The sequence below is a fragment of the Sceloporus occidentalis genome, unplaced genomic scaffold (assembly GCF_023333645.1).
Source record: "Sceloporus occidentalis isolate IW3139 unplaced genomic scaffold, rSceOcc1.0.p SCAF_6, whole genome shotgun sequence".
Lineage (NCBI taxonomy): Eukaryota > Metazoa > Chordata > Lepidosauria > Squamata > Phrynosomatidae > Sceloporus > Sceloporus occidentalis.
Window position 1 is genome coordinate 23,749,109 of NW_028316986.1, and position 27,723 is coordinate 23,776,831.

The following is a 27,723-nucleotide window of genomic DNA, read 5'->3' on the forward strand; positions in this document are numbered from 1 at the left end:
GGTACTATTTGGATTATTTAAGAAATACAAAAACATAAAAGCCTTGGCCTTTTGTACAAGAAACATTGTAAAAAAATACCCTGTACTAAAGAGAGGTGCAGACTCTTGCACCATATACCTCTTAAGCACATATACAGTATCTTAGTTTTTTCCATCTGAGAACTAGTGAGGAAGGGGAAGACAGAAACCATAAACATCTTAATAAATAAAATGAAGTGTGTCCTTTGGTCAGAAACAGTCTCATGTAGTCACATTATTAGGGACCAGGCTAACAGCATATTTAGATGTAAAGGTTTATTCAACACGGTAATTATTAAAATATTTAATGTTGCATTAGCATCATCACCACAAGAAATGACCCTTCTGCCTGCTCCTCTCATGAGGATGGCTGCATCCACAAGGTGCACAAATGCATCTTGGATTTGAGTGATATATATGTCTAGAGTATACACAGGGATTATTGTTCTTTAGTTCTGTGGGCTGTTTTACATCCTGCACTAGTTCTGTCATTTTGAGTGAGCAAACCTTGTAAAAAAAGTTTCATTCATTCTAAAGGAGAAAATACTTTATCAAAGCTTATTTCTCTGCTTTCCAATTTTCCATTTTTTTCCACTGGAAAAATTAAAAAATTGTCCTTGGGGGAAAAAAAGACAGGAACATACACATATATCCTTGATTTCCTCCCCTGGGCCTTCTCATCCCTAGTGCCTGATAAAAAACATTGTTTTCCCCAAGGTTTTAATGAGATGCTTTCTGTCACACTTGTGTTTTACTAATAGTTTTGTTTAGTTGACACTCTGTCTGCTTTTATTGTTGTCTTTACTGAGTTTCTGTTTTTAATATTTTATTGTCAGCTGTCATGGGGACTTTTTTTAAAGCTAGAAAGCAAAGCAGAATGGTTTTAACAAATTGTGAGCTTTCTAGTCAATATTTTGGGAGTGTATGGTACATCTACATGCTCATTAATTAAGCGCATTCATTAAAAGCATGTGATTCAGCCTCCTAGGAGGCCCTTTTCACAACCTACCACCTTCACATGTACATCTGGTGGGAACTCAAGAGAGGGCCTTCTTGGTGGCTGCTCCCAGGCTCTGCAACTCTCTTCCTAATGAGGTTAAACTGACTCCCCCTTTACTATCATTTCACAAACAGGTGACAAATTTTTTGTTTCATCAGACCTTTAGAGGCTGGCTGCTTGGGGCTGGTGGTGTGTTGTTTATATTTGTTGTTCTTCTTTTTGATTTGTAATTGGTTGACTGGCCGAACTCAAAGGGTGCTCAACAATGGCTCTTTTTCATCCTGGAGAGAAGTGACCAGTGGAGTCCCACAGGGGTCCGTCCTGGGCCCAGTGCTATTCAACATCTTTATCAATGACTTGGATGACAGAATTGGGAGCATACTTATCAAATTTGCAGATTACACCAAATTAGGAGGAGTAGCTAACACCCCAGAGAACAAGATCAAAATTCAAAATGGCCTGAATAAACTAGCAAGTTGGGCCACAGCTAACAAAATGAACTTCAACAGGGAGAAATGTAAGGTACTGCACTTAGGGCGGAAAAATAAAATGCACAGATATAGAATGGGGGACATCTAGCTGAACGAGATTACGTGTGAAAAGGATCTGGGAGTCCAAGTAGACCACAAGTTGAACATGAGTCAACAGTGCAATGCGGCAGCTAAGAAGGCCAATGCGATTTTAGGCTGCATCAGTAAAAGTATAGTATCTAGATCAAGGGAAGTAATAGTGCCACTCTATTCTGTTTTGGTCAGGCCCCACCTGGAATATTGCGTCCAGTTCTGGACACCACAATTCCAAAAGGACATTGAGAAATTGGAGCATGTCCAAAGGAGGGTGACTAAAATGGTGAAAGGTCTGGAAACCATGTCCTATGAGGAACGGCTTAAGGAGCTGGGGATGTTTAGCCTGGAGAAGAGAAGGTTAAGAGGTGATATGATAGCCCTGTTTAAATACTTCAAGGGATGTCATTCTGAGAAGGAAGCTGACTTGTTTTCAGCTGCTCCAGAGACTAGGACCTGGAGCAATGTATGCAAGCTACAGGAAAAGAGATTCCACGTCAACATTAGGAAGAACTTCCTGACAGTAAGGGCTGTTCAACAGTGGAACACGCTCCCTCGGAGTGTAGTGGAGTCTCCTTCCTTGGAGGTCTTTAAGCAGAGGCTGGATGGCCATCTGTTGGGGATGCTTTGATTGAGAGTTCCTGCATGGCAGGGGCTTGAACTGGATGGCCCTTGTGGTCTCTTCCAATTCTATGATTCTAGGTTTTCTTAATTTATAGTCTCATTATATTGTAACTTTTGTATAATGCAGAATTTATCTGTGTACTTTGTAAATTTTGTAAACTGCTTTCAGTCCAAGATTGAGAAAAAGGCACGCTGAGAATAGAAAAATTGTAGTCTTTGGAAAGCTGCAGCCCAGAGATTGCCTTTGTGGGTCTAGACTCCTGGCATCCCCCTACATCTTACCAAATGGCACGCAGGATGCTGGCTTACCTGCCCGCTCATTATAGGGTGCTGAACAGAGCTCTGGACCTTTGTTTGAATTATCTGACACTGCCAGCCCCAGTCCTTGCAACAGTCATACTTTTTTGACAATAACCTCAAGAATCCTGCAAACAGCATGGCCAAAGTTTTGAGAGCTGTAGTTTAATGGTGTGACTTTTCTAAGCTCCGATAAGCCCTGCTTGCTACTTGGCATCCTGCAACACAGCCTTCTACCCATTAACATCTTCTCTATCAGCTGATGCTTTAGGCAGCTAGGTGGCAACCTACCAGTCACCTATAAGAGCAATGGCAATAATTGTGGTAGAAAATACTACCACCACCCATTAACATCAGCGGAACTGGCAGCTCAGTGACATTGGCATTACCCATGTGTGCACTGTGCTGGGTTTTGTGTTATTGGGGGGTGTCCACTCAAATGTGTGATTCTGAGCATCTTCACATAGACTTGCCAGGTAAAACAAGGGGAGAGCTCCTGTTTCTTTAATGGTTGTGAAGAAAAGAGAATTTTAGCAGGTTTTGCTTGCAATATTACTGAAATTCCCTTTTCTGCACCACCATTAAAAGTGATAAGAGACCTGTCTCTTCTTTCACCTGGCAACCGTATCTTCACATCAAAATAGTGCCAGAAAGACTATACTGTGTTATTGTTATTGTTACTGTTATTCTTCTTATTATTGCTTCCCTCTGAATGTGTCGATTGTTCATTTTGTGTGAGCCAAAGGAGCATGTTGGCTTTTGAGTGGACCGAGATGCATTTCAACAATATGTGTGGTAGGCAATAAGGAGGAAATGACATCTTCTTGTACACATAGCAGAGTTTGTATCTGGCTGGTTGCCCAAAATCCTTGAGGTGAAGGTTATCATTTTTTACTCTTTTAACCAGCATATTAATCTGGTACCAATATCTTTTTATGACTAAAACTGGGGCAGATGCTGACATCGCTCTTTGGGGCTGGGCAGATTTTTTAAAACATGTGCGCACAACAACTAGGTATTCCCATGTTCTACTGATATCTGTTAAATTTACAAAAGAAGAAAATACACCCAAGGATTAGTAATAGTCAAGACTTTAGAAAGTGTAAAGAGATCCTCAAAGTGTGGTTTTGTTTAAGAACAGGAAGTGCCAGTTGAGATTTAACCAAGATCTGCCTACTTCAACACTGATAACATTTTCGGTGGGTTTTCTGGGCTATATGGTCATGCTCTGGAAAAGTTTATTCCTGACATTTTGACTGCATCTGTGGCTGATATCTTCAGTTTATTAACTGACATGGAAGTATGTGTGGTATATATAATTGTGTGACCCTTGCTTGGAAGGCAGGGTCACACAACCAAGGGTCACATATGTATATATACTCCACATACTTCCGTGCCACCACCCTCTGAAGATGCCAGCTACAGATGCAGGTGAAATTTCAGGAATAAATTCTTCCAAAATGCGGCCTCATAGCCCGGAAAACCCACAGAAAACTGTGGATGCTGGCCGTGAAAGCCTTCGACTTCACGCTGATAACATTTATTTGTAGAGGTCCTAGGCATCAGCAGATGTTGGGTGGTCAACCAGAAAAATAGCCATTAGAATTTATTTGCTAATGCTCAGAAACATTAATGTTTTGGACTACAACTGCTGGCGTCCCCCCGACCAGTAACTTTTCTCAGCAATCCTATCAGCAGACCACAATTTATTATCTGCTCAGAGAAGTGTGAATTTCTGTTGCACATATGTTATGAAGTTAAGGGAAAGCTGTCAGAACCCATGTTGCTTTGAAAAAAATAAAAACACTTTTCTCAGATACTGTGATGAGTCTCTGAGCTGTTCACACATACACTGAACAAATTTTTAAAAGCATTAATTTGGAAAGCATTTTATTAACTGCACTTTGCAGGGTTCCAAAGTCCTAAAAACATCAAGCCCTTCATCCTCCTTCATTTGACCTGCATTATCATTTAACTTAAAAGATAATTTTCTTTCCTTTTTTATTTTTTTGCATAAACTGTGGAGAGAGAACCATGTTCTCTCCCTTATTGTTCCACATGTTGTTTTGGAAGACTCATTTTGCCTAATGTATACAGCTTAGTGGGAGATAGAAATAAAAGTTTTATTTATTATTATTTATTAGCCAAGCAGTATATATACTAGTCTTTGCAATCTGGATATAGGGGACTGTAGCTTCCATCGGCCATAGTTGGAACAGCCAAAAATCAGACATAATGGAACTGAAGTGGTCCAACTCATCTGGAGGGCACCAGTTTGGGGAAGATTATAAACATAGCAACCATATAGTGTTTATTTTTACATATTCTCCCCTCTCTTGTATACAACATTATGACTAACTAGTGTTTTTGTATTGTGCTTGGTATTTTGCTCATTACTGTTTTCCAAATCAGCATTCCGCAAACAGCACATTTTTATGCACACTCACCTGGAAATCGGCTTGAACATGTTCTGCAGCAATAGACCAGAACTTAGGAAAGTTAACAATTCCCAGCATCCCCAAATAGCATGGCCAGTGGCCCTGCTGGCTAGGTGATTCTGAGAGCTGTAGTCCAAGGAAGCAATTTTTCCAAACTCTTTATAAATGCTTGCAGCACATGTCCATTATCCATACATACGTGTAGTTCAGACTACAGCCCAAATAGAACCCTTGCCATAACTGGTAACTAATTCATCATGCCATCTAACTCAAGAGGAATGTAGCAGCCACTTTTTCCTCATGCGTGATGCTTTCAAACTCCGAAAGCATCAGACACACTGCCTTTCAGGCACTGTCTTTGATAACACTCAAGGGATTAATATTATTTTTAAACTAATTAAAAGGGCATTACCAGCACAACGTCTCAGAAGTCTTGATGGGCAAGTGAGGGTGTTACTGAAATCCTGGGCAACCTAATCCTTTTCCCTGTCTGCTCCCAAGGTGAGTCAGGTTGCAGATAATCCCGCTGGAAGCAGAACCACTTTATCAAAGAGAGATCCTTGTAATATTTGTCCTAGAGTCACGCTCACGCAGTGTGGCTAATAGGACAAGACGGGTAAATAATTTGACCTTGCTGCTTTCCCTGGCTTCTTCTCTGAACTTTTTCTTGGCAGTGTGGAGAACACACACACAGAGAGAAAGGCCTGCAGCACTGATATGAACACTTTGATTCAACAGAGCAGGAAACTGGCCATTTCTCCTTGGAAAAAGCTTGACAGACAGAGAGAAATAGGGATCTCGGCAAATTGCACTGTGTACAGAGCATTTGCAGGCAGCCTCAGTTCAAGAGTCTTCACTTGGGCTTGCTAAAATGGTTGCTGACTTTTCTGGATAGCAACCAGAGACTCACTTCACTGTAAACACCTCTGAGCAGGAAATTCACTTTTATAACTGGATTGGGGTACCTCTGACCCTTGAGATGTAGTTGAATTGTAACAATTGACTTATCGTTTGTAGGCTTCGATGCATTTAAGACAGATTTCTTAGGTGTCATATAAAATCAGTTTGAAAAAACAGAAGTAAAATACCATTTTTAAAAGCCCATAAGAATAAATCTTAAAAATCCAAATTATTATTTTATTTGAATGCATGGGAGGAGGTAGACTTAAGTCTACAAAAGCTCATGCTGCCAACTTCTTTCTTTAGTTAGTCTCAAAGGTGCTACAAGATCTCTCTTAAAAATCCAACATAGCCTTAAAAGACCCAGCTATACGAATCGCAGGAGCTAAAAACAACAAGTGGATGCACACGGAAAAGCCACCACCATCAGTTTCAAAGGAACTAAAATAATAATAATAATTTTAAAAGTGAAAGACCGGGGAGAACAAATGACTTCATTTGACCTTAAAGGGATGCCAGTGCAGGCACTACATCATTCTATCAGTTCTTTGGTAAGGTACTAGAAATTTTCTGCTTTAGAACTCTAGTCCCCCTCCACTCCCCAATGTACTCACCCCTATCTTAAATTGTGTAGTATTTCTGTTTCTTGCAATCTGGATTTTTCCTCCCTTTTTCCTACAAGAGGAATTTTGGATAGATTAGTGAATGGTTGGGCGATCATACCTTGGCCTAGGAGGTGGATGACAGGGTTGTACCCCTTTGCCTTAAATTCAGACTTGCCAACAGGTATGAAAAATGGGTGTTTCAAAGGGTCCTTGGCATTGTGTTTGCCTTTCTTCTTACATATTTTATTTATTGTACATATTTCTTTATTGTTCTAAAAATGGTAAAGTATGCTGGAATAAATTTAAAAAGTAAAAGCAGTACAGTATCTCTGTTTGAAACACACCCTCTATCTGATTGTTTCAGAGAGGGTTTGGCTTGGGTATTTCATAGAATCATAGAGTTGGAAGAGACCACAAGGGCCATCCAGTCCACCCCCTGCCATGCAGGAACTCTCAATCAAAGCTCACAATTATTAAGAGAAAAAGTTCTACCTAGTTACCTCTTAAGTTATTGCTTTCCCTTCTTCCTTCCTTTTTTTGTTCCATTTTATATTTTCCTCTTCTTCTGTTGTCTGTTCCTCCCTCTCGCTTGAACTACTTAGTATTGTCTACTTAGTATTGTCTACTAAGTACTGTATTGTCAAATGAAGAAGGTCTTCATCCTCCTTCATTTGACCTGCATTATCATTTAACTTGAAAGATTATTTTCTTTCCTTTTTAATTTTTTTTGTCATGAGGAGTGTGCCGTGATTGCATCTTAACTAAATCTTAGGAGGACTGCTTTTTGACTGCAGCTCCCAAAATCCCCTAGACATTGTCCATGTTGGTTGGTGAGTTTTGGGAGTTGTAACTCCAAACATTAGCTTTCCAAACTCTGATTTTAAGTCTCTAACTTCTCTTTTATTGCTTTCCATTTATCTCCAGCTGCTGAGGGGAAACAGAAGCTAGATCAGCTGAGGTTATGGTGCACTGATTGACTCTAACACTTGATTCCTGGTCTCATTACAGGGTTCAAAGAGAGTCCTGAGATCCAATGAATATGTTCTACCCCCTGGAGGCTTGATGGAAACTGACCTGGAACTGACGTTTTCATTGCAGGTAATTTGAACTTTGCTGGCCCGAAAGCACAGATTTCTCCCTTAGTGAGATAATTTTCTTCAGCTGTTTAATGAAGAGACAGTGCATTTACGAATAGAATCATTAGGAATTTCTTTTGAGTTCTATTAAAGAGGATTTGGTCTTTCACAAGTAGAATAGAACTGGGTTTTGGCCAACAAAATACTCTGTGTGCTTACTCAGAAGCAAATCCCACTATATTCATTCAGCCTTACTCACTTGTAAAAGTGTTTTAGGATTACAGTTTGAGACTTTTCACAGTGAATGGTTTGCTAGGGTTTTGAGCATAGAAGAGGGAAACACAAAATGCTTTTGTATCTGAATCCTTCTCCACCTTCCTTTATAGTACCCACACTTTCTGAAAAGAGATGGCAACAAGCTTCAAATCATGCTGCAGCGGAGAAAGCGATACAAGAACCGCACTATTTTGGGCTACAAAACTCTGGCCGTGGGCATTATTAACATGGCTGAGGTAAGGGAAGTAAACAGCCACTTTACACCTTAAGCCACTTTAGGGCTGATGGGTATGCAGGAAGTGCTAATAGAGGGTGCTATTCAGGTTCTCTGGGGTCATAGAGTCATATGAAGTCATAGAACCATAGAGTTGGAAGGAGTTTCATGGGCCATCTAGTTCACTCCTCTGCTCAGTGCAAGATCTCCAGCTAAAGCATTCCTAGCAGATAGCTATCCAGTGCAAGATCTCCAGCTAAAGCAGTCCTAGCAGGTAGCTGTCCAGCCTCTTTCTGAAGATGAGTGGAGAAGGAGACCCCACCACCTTTCTAGGCAGTAGTTTTGCGGTTGTGCTGTTTATTCATGGAAGAACACTGATGCCTCAGAGGGAACATGTTAGCAATATACAAATATTGTAAACTGCCTTAAATTGACTCAGATCATTGGTCCTTCCAGGCCAACAATGGGGAAAGTGTGGTTCCCCCAAGATGTTTTTGTAGACCCTCAAAACACCACCTATCCAGATAGCTCTCATCGGGGTGGAGGGACTAGGTGACACTCATGAACAGTCATAAAATGCATCTTGTTTGCTCCTACCATCTCAAATCCTAAAACACATGAAAGGCAGGAATCTCTGCAAAATCAGCCAAAAATGAAACTGGAAATGATGTTGCATCACCTGGCATGGAAGTGGAGTGCAGTGCAACCTGCTGCAAATTCAGGATTCTGGACAAAAATGTCCCCTGCTCTCCTGGTTCACTTGTCCACTGCCAGAGTGGCTTAATATTTTAGATTGTAAACCTGAGGGCAGGGAACCATCTAGTTAAAAATAATAATTGTAAGCCACTCTGAGAGCCTTTAAGGCTGAAGGGCGGGGTATAAATACCACAAATAAATAAATAATAAATAATATTTTCAATTCTGGCTGACAGCAGCTCTCCAGGTTTTCAGGCAGGACCCGTCTCAAGCTGGGGATTGAACCTGGAGCCTTCTGCAAGGAAACCTGGGCCCGGCTGTGAATGTTTGGCTATCCCTCTCTTTGCATGTAGAAGGATGCAGGTGCAATCCCTAGCACCTCCAGATAAGGGCTGGGAAAAACCTCTGCATAGAACCCAGGAGAGCCACAGCCAGAGAGTGTCAACAGTACTGGATTAAATGGATCAGAGTTGATGGAAAGCAACTTCCTTTGCTGAGAGGACTCCTGCACTGTGGTTCATCCCTTTCTTACCCAGGTCATGCAACACCCGACAGATGGAGGGCAGCTGCTGGGCCTGCACAGCAACATCAAGGATGTGAGCATTCGGGTGGCCGAAATCAGCATCTATTCCCTCTCCAGCCAACCCATTGACCATGAAGATGGAAACGTCCCCTCTGGTCCCAAAATCAAAGCTTCTGGTAACGTCTTGCTCCTAGAGTGTCACCACATGAGGTTTAATTCAATCCACACCACACCCCAGCATCCTTCAGATATATTGGTCTTTTTGTGTGTTGTTTGTGTCTTCAAGTCTTTTCCGATTTTTGGCGACCCTAAGGTGAACCTATCATGGGGTTTTCTTTACAAGTTTCTTCAGAGGGCATTTGCCATTGCCATCCTCTGAGGCTAGGAGAGTTTGGCTTGTCCAAGTTCACCTGGTGGGTTTACATGGCTGAGCCTGGATTCGGCCCCTGCTCTCCTGAACCCTCTACAAACCCCTTTATCTTCAGCTAGCACAACCATTAGCCTACAGGCTCAGGATGATGTGAACTGTGACCCAACATATCTGGAGGATGCCAGAATGGGGGAGGGTGGCTTATTTGTAGTTCACTTTTCTTTTGTACTAGTTGATGTAAAACACTTTGAGTAAGATATTGATCTGATTTTTTGTCTCATGGTATTCCTGCCATTACCGCCATTTGAAAATGACATTGCTACTACACTTGCCATCTTTTCTGTTTTGCTGCTTGTGCCACCCCACCCTTTTCAGAATCCCTGCAGTGGCACCCTGCTAATCAGCAGTATCAGAATTTGTAACTTCCTTGTTGCATTTTCCATCATTCTCCTTCCTTTTCCTCTTTCCTCTTACAAGCACAGGCCAGCTTGGTCATGGTCTCTGCCTTTTCCCATTCCAGACCGTTCTCCAGATATTGATAACTATTCAGAAGAAGAGGATGACAGTTTTTCTTCTGAACAGGAAGCCAGTGATGATGCAGTACAAGGCCAGGTACCCGCTTCTCTCCCTCATGCATGTCTGTCTCTCACATTTGTAGAATTATAGAATACTAGAGTTGGAAGGAGTGTGAAGGGCCACCTAGTCCAACCCTTTGCCCTGTAGGAATATGCAATTAAAGCATTCCTGAGAAAAGCTCATCTAACCTGTTTAAACACCTGCAAAGAAGGTGACTCCATGACCTTCCAAGGAAGCCTGTTTCACTGTCTAAACACTCTTACAGTAAAGAACTTTTTCCTAATGTTTAGGTAGAATCCTTTTTAAAAAAAATTAAACCCATTGATTTGTGATCTAGATTCTGGACCAGCAGAAGACAAGCTCACTCTATCTTCTATATGACATGCCTATAGATCAGGGGTCGGCAATCTATGGCCCGCGGGCCGGATCCGGCCCAGCAAGGCCTTGGGACCGGCCCCAGCCCGGTCCTGCCGCCGATTGCCGCCTGCCCGCCCCGCCCCGGTTCCCCCCCAATCCCGGCCTTTGTCCTGGCCTCCAGGCCGGGCCTGCTCATGCGGCCATTGCCGCGGCTGCTAATGCGGCTGGCCACCAACCCACCTCCTCCTCCTCTGTCCTGGGCAGCACCGCCCTCCTCCTCCTGGGCAGCGCCACCCTCCTCCTCCTGGGCAATGCTGCCCTCCTCCTCCTGGGCAGCGCCGCCCTCCTCCTCCTGGGCAGCACCGCCTTCCTCCTCTTCGCCAGCGCCGCCGCCCGCGTGGGGGGCTAGGATGGAGGAGCTCGTCCCCTTTGGCCAGCCAGCCATTGGCCAGCTGGCCAAAGAGGACAAGCTCCTCTTTCTTTGCACGCGCCACCCAGGCTGCATCATGGGCCAGCGGCAGTGCGCACGCGCATGCCCCACTTGTGCACCCGCGTTCGGGGCTTCCCAAGGAGCCTTTGCACCGAGGAGGAGGAGGAGGTGGAAAGGTGAGTCAGTGGCCATTTCAGGTCTGCCTTGGAGGTTTTTTATTATTAATTTTTAAAAATATAAAATACTTATTTTTTGGTTTTTTATTTTATTAATTTTTATTATTGCTTGTTTATTTTACTTTATTTCATTATTTTTATTATTGCTTGTTTTTTATTTTATTTCATTATTTTTATTATTGCTTGTTTTTTATTTCATTTCATTAATTTTTATTATTGCTTGTTATTTTATTTTATTATTTATTTTTTAGCTTTGCGGCCCCCCCCCCCCCAGTTGTCTGAGAGACAGCAACCCAGCCCCCGGCTCAAAAAGATTGCCTACCCCTGCTATAGATGCTCAGAGATTGCTATGACGTCCTCTCAGTCTTCTTTTCTGCAAGCTAAACATACCTTGGTCCCTAAATCATTCCTTGTAAGGCTTAGTTTCCAGACCTACCATACCATAAGACCTGGTTTCAAGACCTTCCTGTAAGTCTTCCTGCCTTTACATGAAAGATATCACACCCCTCCTGTAAGCCAGGGGTGGCTTACTTCAAATTTGGTGAGAACTGCTGTTTTGGGGTGAAAGTACTAAAAGAAGATCGATCTGTCAGAACCAGGTGCAAGATAATGATTATGTTGAGGAGACATGCTAAGAATGAGGGAATAGGAGTTTCAAGCAAATGCCCAGCCCAGGAATTTATGTTCAAAACTAGAACCAAGTTCACAAATGTTTCCATACAAAAACTGGGCATCTGATTCCCCATGACATTCTTGTAAACAAGCTTGTAAAATGTGAGCTAGACAAGGTAACTGTTACATGGCTTTGTAATTGGTTGACTGGCTGAACCCAAAGGGTGCTCAACAATGGCTCCTTTTCATCCTGGAGAGAAGTAACCAGTGGGATGCTACAGAGTTCTGTCCTGGGCCCAGTGCTATTCAACATCTTTATCAGTGACTTGGATGACTGAATTGGGGGCATAGTTATCAAATTTGCAGATGACACCACATTAGGAGGAGTAGCTAATACCCCAGAGGACAGGATCAAAATTCAAAATGACCTGAATAGACTAGAAAGCTGGGCTAAAGCTAACAAAATGAAATTCAACACTTAGGACAGAAAAATGAAATGCACAGATATAGGATGGGAGACACCTGGCTGAACGAGACTACGTGTGAAAGGGATCTAGGAGTCTAAGTAGACTACACATTGAACATGAGTCAACAGTGTGATGAGGCAGCTAAAAAGGCCAGTGCAATTTTAGGCTGCAACAATAGAAGTATAGTGTCTAGATCAAAGGTAGTAATAGTGCCACTCTATTCCAGGTTAGGCCCTGGAATACTGTGTCCAGTTCTGGGCATCACAGTTCAAAAAGGATGTTGAGAAACTGGAGCGTGTCCAAAGAAAAGGATGTTGAGAAACTGGAGCATGTCCAAAGAAAAGAGACTACAATGGTGAAGGGTCAACAAACCCTGCCCTATGAGGAATGGCTTAGGGAGCCTAGAGAAGAGAAGGTTAAGAGGTGATATGATAGTCCTGTTTAAATCTTTGAAAGGATGTCATATTGAGGAGGGAGCAAGCTTGTTTTCTGCTGCTCCAGAGACTAGGACCCAGAACAATGGATGCAATATACAGGAAAAGAGATTCCACCTCAACATTAGGAGGAACTTCTTGACAGTAAGGGCTGTTCGACAGTGAAATACACTCCCTTGGAGTGTGGTGGAGTCTCCCTCCTTGGAGGTCTTTAAACAGAAGTTGGATTTTTTTTTCCTGTTGGATTGTTTTAAACTAATTTATTACGGCAAGACTCTTTATTATTTCTTCCCCTGTATATTCTAGATATACATTAAGATAGAAATATTTTAATTAATACATACATAAACAATCAATCTACTCTCTGTTTCCCTCCAAGCATTCTTGATTCCATCTCTCTTAATTATAGATTAATTTAGAAAGGGGGAAAAGTCTTTTTATTGCCACTATTGTTAATACATTTGGTGCTGGACAGCTTTGCTGATATACTGCAAATTACCAGAAATCTTCCAATAGATCCTGATGTACCTGTCTCTCACAGCTGCCCTAAAGAGATTAAGACGACATGGTTTTCTCCCTGTGCTGTCTTTTCCATCTATCAGAGAGTGGTTGCACTGATGCCCTGCATATTTTCTTATTTCTGCCTCTTGCTAAATGTTTTTCCTTCCATTTTAGCATCTGAACTGTCACCAGTCTCCCTGCTGTATAGATAGTTAAACATCTTAGAGTGGTCTCACACAAAATAGAGAGGAATGAAAAGGCCAGATATCAATCCCTGAGACTGAAGATGAGATAGCTTTTTCTCCTGCCATGTAAAAATTGTGTTTTATAAAGAAATTCCCTCCCTCCCTCTCCTTTGGAAGACGGTGGTGTTTCAGTGACACCTCCTAGCTACACCTTGTAAGCTGCTCTCATCTCAGGAAGAGGGAGATTCAATCCTGGTGCAGCAGAAGGGCCAGAGACCCTCAGAGGGCTCTCAGAGGACTTTCCAGGAACTGTGAACTAGTTTTATTTTGCAGCTAAATTTGAGTGAAAGCATTAGGGGATTAAACACTGAGTTCTGGCAACAGAGGTAACTATTTTCTTGAAGGCACAGAGCTAGGGTTTGTGAAGGAACACTTAGAGTGGGATCATTTTGGGCAAACTTTCCCTATCCCTTTAACCCAGAATTATATTTTTTAAAGTTATTTTATGGTGATTTTGGAATTCTGAGACATGCTGTCCAAAATTAACTTTCCCAAGGTCAGCTAATTACTTTGATAAAGTAATTTTTCTGACTTTGGGAAGCCATCCTCTGGGGAAGCTTCTCCAGTATTATTGTTCTTTCCCCTGAAAATGGACTGTTAGGAATCCAAGGTATAAGAATTCTAGCAAGAGTTTGAGGAGGAAACCATTTCGTATGCTCGATGCTTCTGATTATATGTTGTCATTTCTTGCTGTTCAGGATTTATACGATGAAGAAGATGAAGTGCGCAAGCCGAAGAAAGCCAGGCGGAAAATGATCAGAACCACGTCGATGACTAGAGTATAGTCAATTGTTTTTGTCTTTCTAAAAGGGAGTGCTTGGGAAACAAAATGTATATCCAGCAGTACAGACAGTGTATGGGAGGCTCTATGATTCTCCCAGCAGATGGCATCCTAAGAATGTCGCTTAGCCTCTTGTAGGACTATCTAGCAATTGAACTATTTGGTCATCTTTGTACTCTGTGACATGTTGCACCTCCGTAGAGATGCCGGCAATTGGTATGAGAAGATTTAAAAGCTCTTATCTGATCTATTTCCCTAAGATCTGTAGAGGCAGAATAGTGCAAATTTTACTCTGCTGGCTAGTACACTGAAAAGGAGTGCCCATACTGCAACACCATGTGGCATGTCCTGCTTGTCTTGCTTATTCACTTCATACTTACCCCCTTCATCTTCCATGAAACTCTGAGTGGCTTCATGAACTTCTTTGAGAGCAAATACAGAGATAGAAGATCTTAGGGAAATCACAGGGCCTGTTCTGTTTATCAACACAGGCTGTTCTCTAGCCTCCTCTTTTATTTGTCCAGGTACATGTTTTTTGTTTTGCTTTTGTGGAAATGAGAGCATAAGTAAACTGTGGGCTATTTGTAAATCTTTATTTTTAAGATACAGTTGTCCCCATAGATGCTGAGATTATTTTTGAGCAAACTACTGGCCCAGCCAGTAGCCAGACAGCATGATCCTACACACACATAACTCAGACATAAGGTTCAGTCTTAAATGCTCAGAAGCATATTTTCTCTCTGCAAGATCACAAGAGAAGGCCTTTATGGCAGCTGCTTTTGAACAATCTATTTTTTTATATTTATGCTATTTCCCATTTCTTTTGTCCATTCTGTTTTCCTGCCCCAACTCCAAACCCCAATTTTCCTTCTTCCACATGGTTGTTTGCATGACAGGTTTCCCACACATATGGGGTGTGCAAAGCACTAGAGCAGGCGGTAGTTGGTCACATTGACGTGCCTTTGACCTTGACGGAAAGAATGGTTTCTTGGCAGAGTGACAGTTCTGTTAAGGCTGAGGCGATAATGGGTCTTGACAGTCTCCCTGTCATTCAAATACTTATACACTCAAATATAATCTGGATTATGAATCCAGGAGCAAATACCGTGTTGCTTCTATGTTCTGTTCTGTGCCCTAAATGCTACATCTCACCCCTTCTTCATTTATTAAATGGCCATTTATTGCGGTGTTGTCATTTGTCTTCGCCATCTAAGAGAAGGTCAGAGCAAAAACAGTGTTGATAGGCAGCATGAGCAAATAAATTACTTCTGAAACAGCCGTTTCTCACCTGTAGGACCACCACATGTTGCAAGCACATCTAGGTAGGGAATTGTAACTGGGACAGAGTACCATATCTTAGGGGTCAGACAAAGCACCAGCAGCTAAGTGTTGCAGCACTTTGTAAGCCTCTGTATGTCTTGACAGCTTACTTGGGGGCCAATGATTTCTTGCCTACTAGTGCCTGTCACCACTTTGGGCCTCCTAAGAATGGTGCCAATACAACCACCAGCCTCTCTCTTGCGCTCTGCTGACACTGGTTAAGGCTGAAGGTTGGTGAGTGTGAAGGATAGGCTGCCAGCTCTCTCTTCACTTTCTGCTGTGCTCATGGGAGTAGCCATGTCCAGTGGCAGCACCAGCATTATAACAAGAGTGAAAGGTGCAATAAATTTCATGAGTGAAGAGGAGCGGGAGCCTGACTGTAGCACTACCAGTAGGAGGCGTAAGTTGCAGCTGGTACTGGGTGGGGAAGGTAGACAACTTGTGGGGGATGCATAAAGGACACCCTGCTCAGAGCCCCCCAAAATTGGTAGCTGAACCTCCTGAGATTTTCCTCTGCCTTGTCTGTGAGTTAAGCTTCCACGCCCCTCAGAAAAATCTGTGTTTTGCTGTGTATTTGCCAGAGCTTGGAAATGTTACTCTTTTTGTCTTGGACTGTAGTTCCCAGCATCTTGCATTCTAGCTAAGGGATATGGTTGACATAGTCCAAAAAATCTCTTTCTTCCAAGCTCTGTTTTTTGTGGTTAGATCAAGTGGTAAATTAAAAGCTTACCACATTCTCATTTATTTCCTTTTCATTGCAGCAACCAAACTTCAAGCAGAAATTTGTTGCCTTGTTGAAGAGGTTTAAGGTGACTGATGAGGTAAGAAACTGTAGATCTGTCCCTCTCAGATGTGTAAGCCAGTCTTGCTTCCTCTCTTACAAAACTCTACTCACTTTGGGTTTCTGATCAAGATTATAGTGTGGACTTCATGCCCAGTAATGTTCCTCTTGCCTTCTGTGGAAGAGGAGCTTAATGTGCTGGAAGTCAAGATTTTTGGAGTTAGCATGGGCAAAATGCCTTGGAAACTAACAAAAGAGATCTGTTGCTCAGTGTGTGGAGCATACGTAAGATGCAGTCTCCAGCCAGATACAGTAAATGTAGGGGATTGGCAACAGAGCTCCCATCATCCCTGACTATCACCTGTAGTGGTGGGGAGTGATAAGAGTCAGGGTCCAACCTTTGTTTGGGGTCCAGCCAAGGGTTCTCCATCTTTCCAGTAGGATCAGTCTTTCAAATAATGGTGTTTTCCATTATCCCATTATCATTAGGCAGCATGAATTTGCTGGCTTGAGACAATGAGAACTATAGCCCAACACCTATGGTGGCGGGGGTTGTAGAAGGCTAGGGCATGAATCTGGTTCATACATTTATAGTTTAGGTTCAAAAGGGATTATCACTGTGTCTTAAATCTCCCTCTTTCACACACACATACACTCTACTCCCCATCTGTCAGAAGTAGGTTAACCCACCTCCCACTTCTAAAATATACTGTTGCTTGTTATTTCCTGCACATGAAAAAAAAAATTTCTAGGTCCCTTTTAATCATTTTTCCTGTCCTCATTTAGCATTCACAGCTTCCCTCATTAGTAATATCTGCAAATGTCATTAACGTGCTCTTTTAATGCCATCTTCTCTGAACCAAAGAAAGAAAGAAATGATTTTCTGCCAAACATCTCCTAATGGCTAATATGTTGCCCTTTATTATATTATAGTATTATCATTATGGTCTTGCTTTCTCTGCTGGGTTCAGGTCATTGAAATACCATCATTAAAGATTTCCACACCCTTAATGGTCCTACCAGATCATGGCAGGCCACAGTAAATGTTGCCACAGGAACAGAGGATACCATCACCTAAATGTCTTCTGTTTCGTTTTAAAATGTTGATTGTCAGGATCAAGAAAGAGAAAGTGGAGAGTGTTACTTGGTTCTGAACAGCTGGAGAATAGTGTCTTAGGTCATCAGTAGACTAGATCTGTTTACTCTGGCTCAGAGCTCAGGATAATTGCTATTCTGAACCACAGTCTCCAGAATTGCCATGCTGTAAGGGGGATTCTAGGAGTTAATAGTCCAAAACACTAAACTCTCCCAGGCTCTGCTGTGACTGTTACAGGTCACCACATCAGGAGACTGGGAAGGAATTTTCTCCTGATATTTGACTTCATTTGTTTTTTGCCTTGTACTACAAGAGTGTGAAGTAGCCCCACTGGATTCAGTTAACTGAATAAATTGGTATACTGTAGGGACTGGTATACTTCTAAATTCCCCTGTTTTCCTATGTGACCTGCTTGGAATGTGCATTGTTTTTTCCAACAGGTATTTTTAAGCATGTCAAGATCAGCCTTAATGGCCTTGGTAGCATTTGTGTGGTGATGGTTCAATACCAGTGTTATGGTTCTGTGGCATTTTGTTTGCAGCATGATTTGTCATGTTAAACAGTAATGGTGTTGGTTGCATGTAGCTACAAAATACAGGGAATCCCCAAAGTATTCTTTTAAAAGATTACTTCAGCTAGCTGCCCAGCTATTGGTTTGTTGTTGTTTCTTATTTTTTTAAGAAGCATTAATTCAATCAATCAATCAAAGCCTTTATTACAGTTAAGAAACCATAAGGCAAAACAACAACACAGCTACAACGAAATCAGTATTAAATGCATTAAAAAAAAACATTACCTCTCTTCCAATATGGGACTAAAGGCAGTATGATATTCTGATTTCCACCTGAAAGTTTCAGAAGGTTATGGGGTGGAGTTGGGGGCTATGAATCCCAGAATTTACACTCATAAAATTATAACACTACCAAGTCCTATGTATGCCACCTAGGAACTGATCATGCACAAGCACACTGCTTGATGACTGTACCATCAAGTGATAATTTGGCTATTATGAATTGGCCACTACAAATAGAATTTTCATATGCCATAAGACACGAAGAAATCATTCCTCTCTCTCTCTCTCTCTCTCTCTCTCTCTCTCTCACACACACACACACACACACACACACACGGAGTGCCCCTAGTCCTCAAGGATAGAGGGATCAAAAGGCCCTTGTTTCTACTCTTGGTAAGTCTCAAATCCAGTGAATGTTTTTTGGTGGGTTTTTCGGGCTATGTGGCCATGTTCTTAGAAAATTTTCTTCCTGACGTTTCACCAGCATCTGTGGCTGGCACATAGCCCAGAAAACCCACAAAAAACTATGGATGCTGTTTTAGATTATGTTGGAGATGCTAGCGATTGAACAAGGACTAACCTGTTAAACTATGGCTACTCTCCAATTCCCCCTGTACCAGCAAAAATAAAATGACATAATTAAGTATTCTGCAGTCTTAGTCCATAAAACAGGCCTGCATTAGGTCACTGTTGTTATTTTGTAGAATTGTAGAGTTGGAAGAGACTGCAGTGGTCACATAATCCAGCAACCCTGCCAAGGCAGGAAATCTTCAGCTAAAGCACCCCTGTTAGATGGCCATCCAACCTCTTCTAAAACCTCCAGCAAAGGAAAGTCTGCCATCCTACAAGGCACTCTATTCCAACATCGAACAGCTCTTACTGTTAATTAAGTAGAAATTTGAATAGAGACTGTGACCTAACTTAGTAAGCATTTGAACCCAGGTTCAAACCTGTTGTCATCACCATTGTATTAAATCTATTCTCTGTTTTCTGTATGTACACAGTTTTTTCCGCATTGGACACAAAGGACTAAATTCATTTGCTAGTCCCACCTAGAGTAGACCCATGGAATCAGTGGGCTTTGCCTAACTGTTGATTCACGATTTGATCTAGTGGGTGTACCATAGTTGATTTAGGTCAGAATTTGCACAGTGTAAAGACAGAGTGTATGTGGTGAGCTTTAAAAAAAATCCCTCATGCTAGATCTGACTTTTCCCCAGAAGTCTGATATAGAAAACTGGGAGAGCTGGTTTTGACATGACATAATTTTGCCCTAGAAAGGTAAAGAAACTGTGTGTCTTAAGGGACAGCTTTTAAAAAATCTTGACAAGGCAGTGATAAGAAATCTTCAGAGCTTTTTATAAGGTGTTCTATTTTCCAAAAGGTTTGTTCAAAAAGAAAAAAACTCAACTTGTAGACCAGCTGTCTTGTTTCTCTAGAGACAAGCTGTATTCATAGCTGTTAGCTTCCTCTAATCTCCTCATGTAGGTAATTTTATATAGAATGAAATATTTTGTGCAGAATGTAGCGCTTAGAATCTTTTTCAAAAGTATTGCAAACACATATATTGCGTATCTTGCAACACTAATAAAACAAATAAAATGATAAGAGAGCATATAAGAAATATGAATGAAGCCAGGGCCCCAAAGATGTGTGAAGCAGATTACAATATGATTACTCTCATAAATTAGATAAGGTCAGATTCAAGTTTGAAAACTACTTTCTTATTAGTACAACTGCCAGAGTTGAGCTATTCTGATAGTTGTAGTCTAAAAAGGAGCATTTCTGAACTATTGGTAAAGGGTTTTTTTTAAATGAAGGATGCATCCAAGACATCCTTTGTTGGTATAAATTAAGTTTTAGGCTTGTGAGATCTGGTTCTACTTGATGAATGTTCAGGTTCAAGTAAAAAAAGCAAAATATTATTATTATTATTATTATCATCATCTTTTATTTACAGCGCTTTATAAATAAAAGTTAATAATAATAATAATAATATTTTGCTTTTTTTACTTGAACCTGAACATTCATCAAGTAGAACCAGATGCATAATGGAGGTTGAGATGGGTAGGAGTACCTTAAGAACAAAGAAACAGGTTGCCTCTAAATCGAGGGATTTGTGATCAGTACCAGCTCAACAGTTCTTCCATATGAAAACTCACTGAAGGAGAGAAAAGCAGAACTGAGAACTTTGGCTAAAACATACAGATAGAACAGTGGGAAAAGATGTAGCTGAAATGATAACTGTAGGTTTTGATAACTAATAGAACTGGATTAGCCAGAAGAAGTGTAAAGTAATTATAAAAGAAGTTAGATTTTGTATACAGTATTTAGACGTATAATCACTGAAAATAAAGGTAGAAGTCATTGTTTTTCTTTTCTTTTCCATTTCCAGCTATCTTTCATTTTCTTTATGTATGTTTGCACATTTGTTGTTTTTATTGTACTTGGAAATTAATATATATATATATATATATATATATATATATATATATATATTATGTGAAGGAGAGAAGAGCCAGCACAGCTCCATCATCATGCCTTGGCCCCAGAGCTGGTGAGAGCCTTTCCCTCCAACTGCCATTGTTCTGGAAGAGAGAGAGAAAAGCCAGTGTCTACTAGAGTTAATCCTGCCATCCTTCCCCCCCCCCTTTTTTTTTTCTTTTTTTTTTTTTGCCTTATTTTAACTATAAGCCTGAGGGCAGGGAACTGTCAAATTAATAATTTGTAAGACTCTGTGTGAGCATTTTGGCTGAAGGGCAGGATATAAATACTCTAAATAAATTATGAATAAATTTAAATAAAAATCATACAGAGAGCTTCCCCATCTCTCTTCTTCCCATTCCCAAATTAAGAAATAAAGGGAAACCGTATTTCAAAAGAATAATATTGTTTGGCTGTTCCTCTTGCCAGTCTACTTTTATATGTTAACTTTTCAGACAATACCTCCCCCACATTAAGTCCATACAAAGGACTTCTGAACTGGATATTGAGAAGAGATTTTGCAGTGTCTTGTTACCTCTCTTCTGGCTGTTGTAAGGAAGAAATAGAATGAGGTTTATGTGGGGAAGCTCAAATTGAGCTACCTCATATACTGAAAGTGCTAACTTTGGGATAAGCAGTATTATCTGGAATCCTGTTGGTCTGTCCCAACTAGAGTAGACCTTTGGCTGATGAGTCAACCAGTGGGTAAAGCCAGTCGCGATTTATCTGAGATGAACCAAGCGTAATTTGTTTTATTTGACACATATTTCACCTTTCTCCCATATTGAGACTCAAGGCCTTAAATCCTGTTATTAGTCCCAACTAAAGTAGATGTATTGTATCAACAAAAAATATAATGTGAAAAAGTTATTACAGTGGGCCCTCCCTTTATGTGGGGATTCGTTCCAGATCCCTTTGCGTAAGGGGAAATCCACGTGTTCTGAAGCCCCATTAGAAGTAATGGGGCTTGTGTTGGTGGCGCACAGGCTCACTCCCCATTACTTCTTCCAGAGTGCGCAAGGGGCTTTTCCGGCGCAGCTTTCAGCATATGCTGAAAGCCATGTATGCTGTGTCCGCGTAAAAGGCGGGCACACTGTACCATGCTTCCTTCCCTTATGCAGGGGATCCGTTACACCACCACTCCTGCATAAGAGGAAAATCTCGTATGCTGGCGCCCCATTGAAAATAATGGGACACGTGCACATGGCCTGCACACCATTCATTATATTCTCCCGTGGCTTCAGCATATGCTGAAAGTGGCAGAAGTGAAGGATATGGCACGGGCACGCTGTATATTATAATATTATAACATGACTGGATGAAGAAGTAATTTATAAATACATCATTAAAAAAATACAGCACAGTAGTTCAGCAGCTAGTCAGCTTTCCAAAGTTCAGGTGTTTTCCTGATGATGGAAAGTCACTAGGGAAGGGGGCAGCCTAGCCTCCCATAGAAGAGAGTTGTTAGTCTGGGAGAAACCAGCAAGAAGAAATTCTCTGAATTGTAAGGCTGTGGTAACGTCAAGTTGTTCAGGCAGAAGGTTTGTCCTTCACCTTATTCTCTTCCTTTTAACCTGTCTAGCTTCATAAAACTCAGACAGTGGTGGACTTTTCTTCTTTGGCTGTCTTTAGGCAGAGGTTGGGTGCCCATCTACTGGGAGTGGTTTAGTTGTGTATGTCTGCATATTTGGGGTGGACTGTATGGCTCTTACAGACCCACCTGTATGAGCCTAATCACACAAGAAATGGCACCAGAGAGTAGCAGCTTTCTCTGTGCCTTACCGCAAGACATAGAATCATAGAATCACAGAGTTGGAAGAGACCACTAGGGCCATCCAGTCCAACTGCCTGCCATGCAGGAAATCCAAATCAAAGCATCCCTGACAGATGGCCATCCAGCCTCTGTTTAAAGACCTCTAAGGAAGGAGACTCTATCACCCTCCGAGGGAGTGCATTCCATTGTCGAACAGCCCTTACTGTCAGGAAGTTCCTCCTAATGTTGAGGTGGAATCTCTTTTCCTGGAGCTTGCATCCATTGTTCCAAGTCCTGTTCTCTGGAGCAGCAGAAAACAAGCTTGCTCCCTCTTCAACATGACATCCTTTCAAATATTTAAACAGGGCTATCATATCACCTCTTAACCTTCTTTTCTCCAGGCTAAACATCCCCAGCTCGCTAAGTCGTTCCTCATAGGGCATGGTTTCCAGACCCTTCACCATTTTTGTCGCCCTCCTTTGGACACAATCCAGTTTCTCAATGTCCTTTCTGAATTGTGGCGCCCAGAACTGGACACAATATTCTAGGTGGGGCCTGACCAAAGCAGAATAGAGTGGCACTATTACTTCTCTTGATCTAGACACTATACTTTTATTGATGCAGCCTAAAATTGCATTGGCCTTTTTAGCTGCCACATCACACTGTTCATTCATGTTCAACTTGTGGTCTACTTGGACTCCCAGATCCCTTTCACACGTAGTTTCATTCAGCCAGGTGTCACCCATCCTATATCTGTGCATTTTATTTTTCCGCCCTAAGTGCAATACCTTACATTTCTCCGTGTTGAATTTCATTTTGTTAGCTTTGGCCCAGCTTTCTAGTCTATTCAGGTCATTTTGAATCTTGATCCTGTCCTCTGGGGTATTAGCTATTCCTCCTAATTTGGTGTCATCTGCAAATTTGATAAGTATGCTCCCAATTCTGTCATCCAGGTCATTGATAAAGATGTTGAATAGCACTGGGCCCAGGACAGAGCCCTGTGGGACTCCACTGGTCACTTCTCTCCAGGATGAAAAGGAGCCATTGTTGAGCACCCTTTGGGTTCGGCCGGTCAACCAGTTACAAATCCATGTAACAGTTGCCTTGTCTAGCCCACATTTTACAAGCTTGTATGCAAGAATGTCATGGGAAACCTTGTCAAAGGCCTTACTGAAATCAAGATATACTATATCCACAGCATTCCCTTCATCTACCAAGCTGGTAATTTTATCAAAGAAAGAGATTAGATTTGTCTGGCATGACTTGTTTCTCTGAAACCCATGTTAAGTTTTTGTGATTATGGAATTGCCATCTAGATGTTCACAGACTCTCTGTTTAATGATCTGCTCCAGAATCTTTCCTGGTATTGATGTCAGACTAACTGGACGATAATTGTTTGGATCCTCTTTTTTCCCCTTTTTGAAGATGGGGACAATATTTGCCCTCCTCCAGTCTGCTGGGACTTCTCCTGTTCTCCAGGAGTTTTCAAAGATTATTGCCAATGGCTCCGATATTACATTTGCCAGTTCTTTTAATACCGTTGGATGTAGTTCATCTAGGGTTGCCATAATGGAGGACCTCGAAACCGGGACAAATGTAGGACAAGGTTTGAAAATGTAGGACTTTTTTTTTTTTTTTTAATTTCCTGGCTAGGAAATTAAAAAAAAAAGTCCTAGATTTTTAAACCTTGTCCTCCTCCTCCTCCTCCCAGCCTGGGAGGGAGCCTAGGCCGGATCCCAGGCCGAGAAGGGCGGGGGGAAGCCTGGCATCGCGGCAATCGCCGCGGTGCCAGGCTTCCTCCTCCTCCTCCCGGCCTGAGAGGAAGCCTAGGCCGGCTCCCAGGCCGGGAAAGAGGTGGAGGCTGCTCCTCATCGCGGCGATCGCCGCAATGGGAAGCGGCCTGCTCCTCCTCCCGGCCTGGGAGGAAGCCTCAGCAGGCTCCCAGGCCGGGAAAGAGGCAGGGGCCGCTCCTCATCGCGGCAATCGCCGCAGTGGGAAGCGGCCTCCTCCTCCTCCCTAGCCTTGCGGAGGCCTTGGAGGACCCCGCGGCCGGAGGTCCGACCGTGGAGCCGCCTTGAAGGCCTCGCTGGGGCCCGGGAGGGAGCGTCTCCGCGGCTGGAGCTCCAACCGCGGAGAGCCTTCCCAGGCCTCAGCGAGGCCTTGGAGCCGCCGCGGGAGCTGAGGTGGCCGCGGTGGGCGGGGCCATCCCGGTTTGGGCGCCAAGCCGGACCGGGACCGGGTTGGCCCCTCCCAAACCGGGATTGTCCCGCCCCCTGGCGGAATATGGCAACCCTAAGTTCATCTGGTCCCAGAGACTTAAATTCATTTAGATTAACAAGGTGTTCCTCTACTATCTCTTTACTTATTCTGTGCTGAAATTCCCCTATTCTGTCCTCTGCTCCATTATCCTGAGGTTGAGCACCCTTTTCCTTTTCTGAGAAGACTGAGGCAAAGAAGGTGTTGAGTAATTCTGCCTTTTTTCTGTCCCCTGTTAACATTTTGCCATCCTCTTGACGCAGTGGCCCTACCATTTCCTTCTTCTTACTTTTGCTGCGGACATATCCAAAAAAGCCCTTTTTGTTGTCTTTAACCTCTCTAACAAGTCTGAGTTCATTCTGTGATTTAGCTTTTCTGACTTTACCCCTACACATGCCTGCTATTTCTTTGAATTCCTTTTTCATGATTTTCCCCTTTTTCCATTTCTTATACATGTTCCGTTTCAAACTTAGCTCCGTTGAAAGTTCCTTAGTCATCCATCCTGGTTTCTTGAGACACCTCCCATTTTTCTTTTTCACTGGAAAAACTGTTTGAAATTGTGCCTTCAGTATCTCCCTTTTGAGAAAGTCCCATCCGTCCTGAACTCCTTTATCTTTTAGTATTTCTGACCATGGAATCACCCTCAATACTTCTCTAAGTTTACTGAAATCTGCTCTCCTAAAATCTAGAATGTGTGTTTGACTATGCCTAGCTTCTCCTTTCCACTGTATTACAAACTCCAGGAGAACATGGTCACTTCCACCTAAGGATCCCACCACTTGCACCCCACTAACCAAGTCATCCTTGTTGGTTAGGATCAGATCTAAAATAGCTGACCCCCTTGTTGCCTCTTCCACCTTTTGGACAATGAAATTGTCTTCCAGGCAAGTGAGGAATTTGCTAGACCTTGAGGATTTTGCTGAGTTTGACTTCCAGCAAATATCAGGATAGTTGAAGTCACCCATCACTACTACATCTCTCCTTTCTGACTGTGTGGTCATCTGTTCTAGAAAGATATCATCCAATTCCTCAGTCTGACTTGGGGGTCTGTAGTAGACTCCCACCATAACATTCTTGTTCTCTTCCCCATAGGAGATGGTTGTAAAAGCATGTCTTTTGTCAAATAGATTTCTCCAGCTAGAAAAAAGATGTGCTTTTACAACCGTCTGCTGTGGGAAGAGAACTGAAGTGCTACAATTTCATGTGGTAAGGCATGGAGAAAGCTGCTGCTTTCCAACACCATTTCCACTTTGTTTTCTCATGCAATAAGGCTCTATGATTCTGTGAAAAGGGATTCAGTATTATGAAGGTATAATTTTGAAGGGTACCCTCTTCCTCATTGCTGCTATATTGAGAAGATGTTTGAACTCTGGCTCTCCAGGTTACAAATTTCCCTCCTCAGTGAAAGGGGGACTATTGCCCTGAAGAGACATTGTTACAATCAACATGGTTCTTCTAATACTATTTTCTGTTGTTCTCCATTCATTTAATTATGTATTCACTAGTTACATTTGGAACCCACCTTTCTTCCATAAAGAAATAAAGGAATTGAGTAACACATTTGAGACGTACTGGGAAATAGACATTTCTAGAATAAGCTTTCATGGATGCAGTCCACTTCATCAAACATAATTAGATCCAGTTGTAAACCACTTACAGACTACTTAGTTCAGTTTGAAATGGTATAGAAATGTAAATGCTATCTCAGGAAGCTTATGCTGGAAATTTCTTCCTCCCAATTTTTCTCAAACATGCAGCTGGTTTTCTTTGTCTTTCTATGCTAAAACAGACTACCATGATTATCTCCCTCTGAAAGATCAGCTTCATAGCTTACACATGCTCTTGGACCGACATTGCTCCTAGGAAGCCAAGTTGCTGCAGTGGCCAGGAGTATCTTTGACCAGCTTCTGCTGGTGCACCAGCTGCACCCTTTCTTGGGGAAGACAGATCTACCGACAGTGGCTCATGGCTTGGCTACTTCTAGACTACACTCGGCCCTCCACATTTGCAGCTTTGATGCTTGCAGTTTTGATTATTGGCGAGGTCAAGGCCACTGTGCACACTCACTCCTCCTCCTCCTCCTTCCTCCCGGGCTTTTCCCATCAGGGGGAGAATCCAAGGAGGGAGAAGCCAGGAAGGGTGTGCACACCAACCCCATCCCTTTCCCAGTCAGATCATTGCCTTCCCCAGGCACCAATTTGCCCGGGAAAAGGAAGGTGATGGATTCATCCCTCCAAGCCCCCTTCCTGGGCAGATGGATGCCTACCTTGCACAGGCAGCCATCCACCCAAGAAAGGGGCTTGGAGGGATGGATCCATCCCACTTCCCCCTTTCCAGGTGGCTGGTTTCATGTGTGCCTGCTTCTCTTTCACCTCCTACTCGTCCTTTTAATTGGCTTCTGTGCAGGGGGTGGGAGTTATTGGGGATTTTTCCACATTCACAGTGGTCTTGTGCCCCTAACCCGTGCGAATGTGGAGGGCTGAGTGTACTATAATGTTGTCTACATGGGGTTACCCTTGAAAAGTGTTCAGAAGTTGCAGTTAGTGGAAAATGTGGCAGCCAGACTAGTGTCAAGTGTACATTTTAGAGATGGCACAACACCCATGTTGCAAGAACTGCACTGGCTTCCATTTTGTTTCTCAGCTCAAATCAAGGTGCTGGTGTTGACCTTTGTTGTTGTGTGCCTTCAAGTCATTTCCAGCTTGTGACGATCCTAAGAAGAACCTATTGTAAGGTTTTCTTGGCAAGTTTCTTCATCTTTGACCTTACAAAGCCCTAAATGACTTGGGGCCAGGATATCTGAAAGACTACCTCCTCTCATGTGAATCTGCTAGGAATTTGATATCATCAGAGCAGGTCCTATTGCATGTCCCAATACCTTATAAAGTTAGATTGACGAGTACACCTAGCAGGGCTTTCTCTATAGCAGCTCCTCAGCTGTGAACTCCCTACCCAAAGCAGTTAGACTGGCTCCATCTCATCTGAGCTTCCGACAGACAGCCAAAACTATGCTGTTCCATATGACATTCAGTGTATGAAATTGCTGTTAGTTAAAACTGGA

At 42.4% G+C, this 27,723-nt stretch overlaps 1 protein-coding gene across 4 annotated transcripts in view; it reads left to right on the forward strand.

Moving 5' to 3' along the window:
* LOC149310510 (phosphofurin acidic cluster sorting protein 2-like) overlaps positions 1–27,723 on the forward strand; it is a 269,085-nt gene that overhangs the window by 206,362 nt on the left and 35,000 nt on the right. For all 4 annotated transcript variants that reach the window (XM_089529102.1, XM_089529103.1, XM_089529104.1 and 1 more), the window contains exons 3-8: positions 7,454–7,543; positions 7,908–8,033; positions 9,244–9,406; positions 10,121–10,212; positions 14,097–14,177; positions 16,261–16,320. In XM_089529102.1, the coding sequence (XP_089385228.1) occupies positions 7,454–7,543; positions 7,908–8,033; positions 9,244–9,406; positions 10,121–10,212; positions 14,097–14,177; positions 16,261–16,320 (612 nt within the window). The remainder of the gene's footprint in view (positions 1–7,453; positions 7,544–7,907; positions 8,034–9,243; positions 9,407–10,120; positions 10,213–14,096; positions 14,178–16,260; positions 16,321–27,723) is intronic.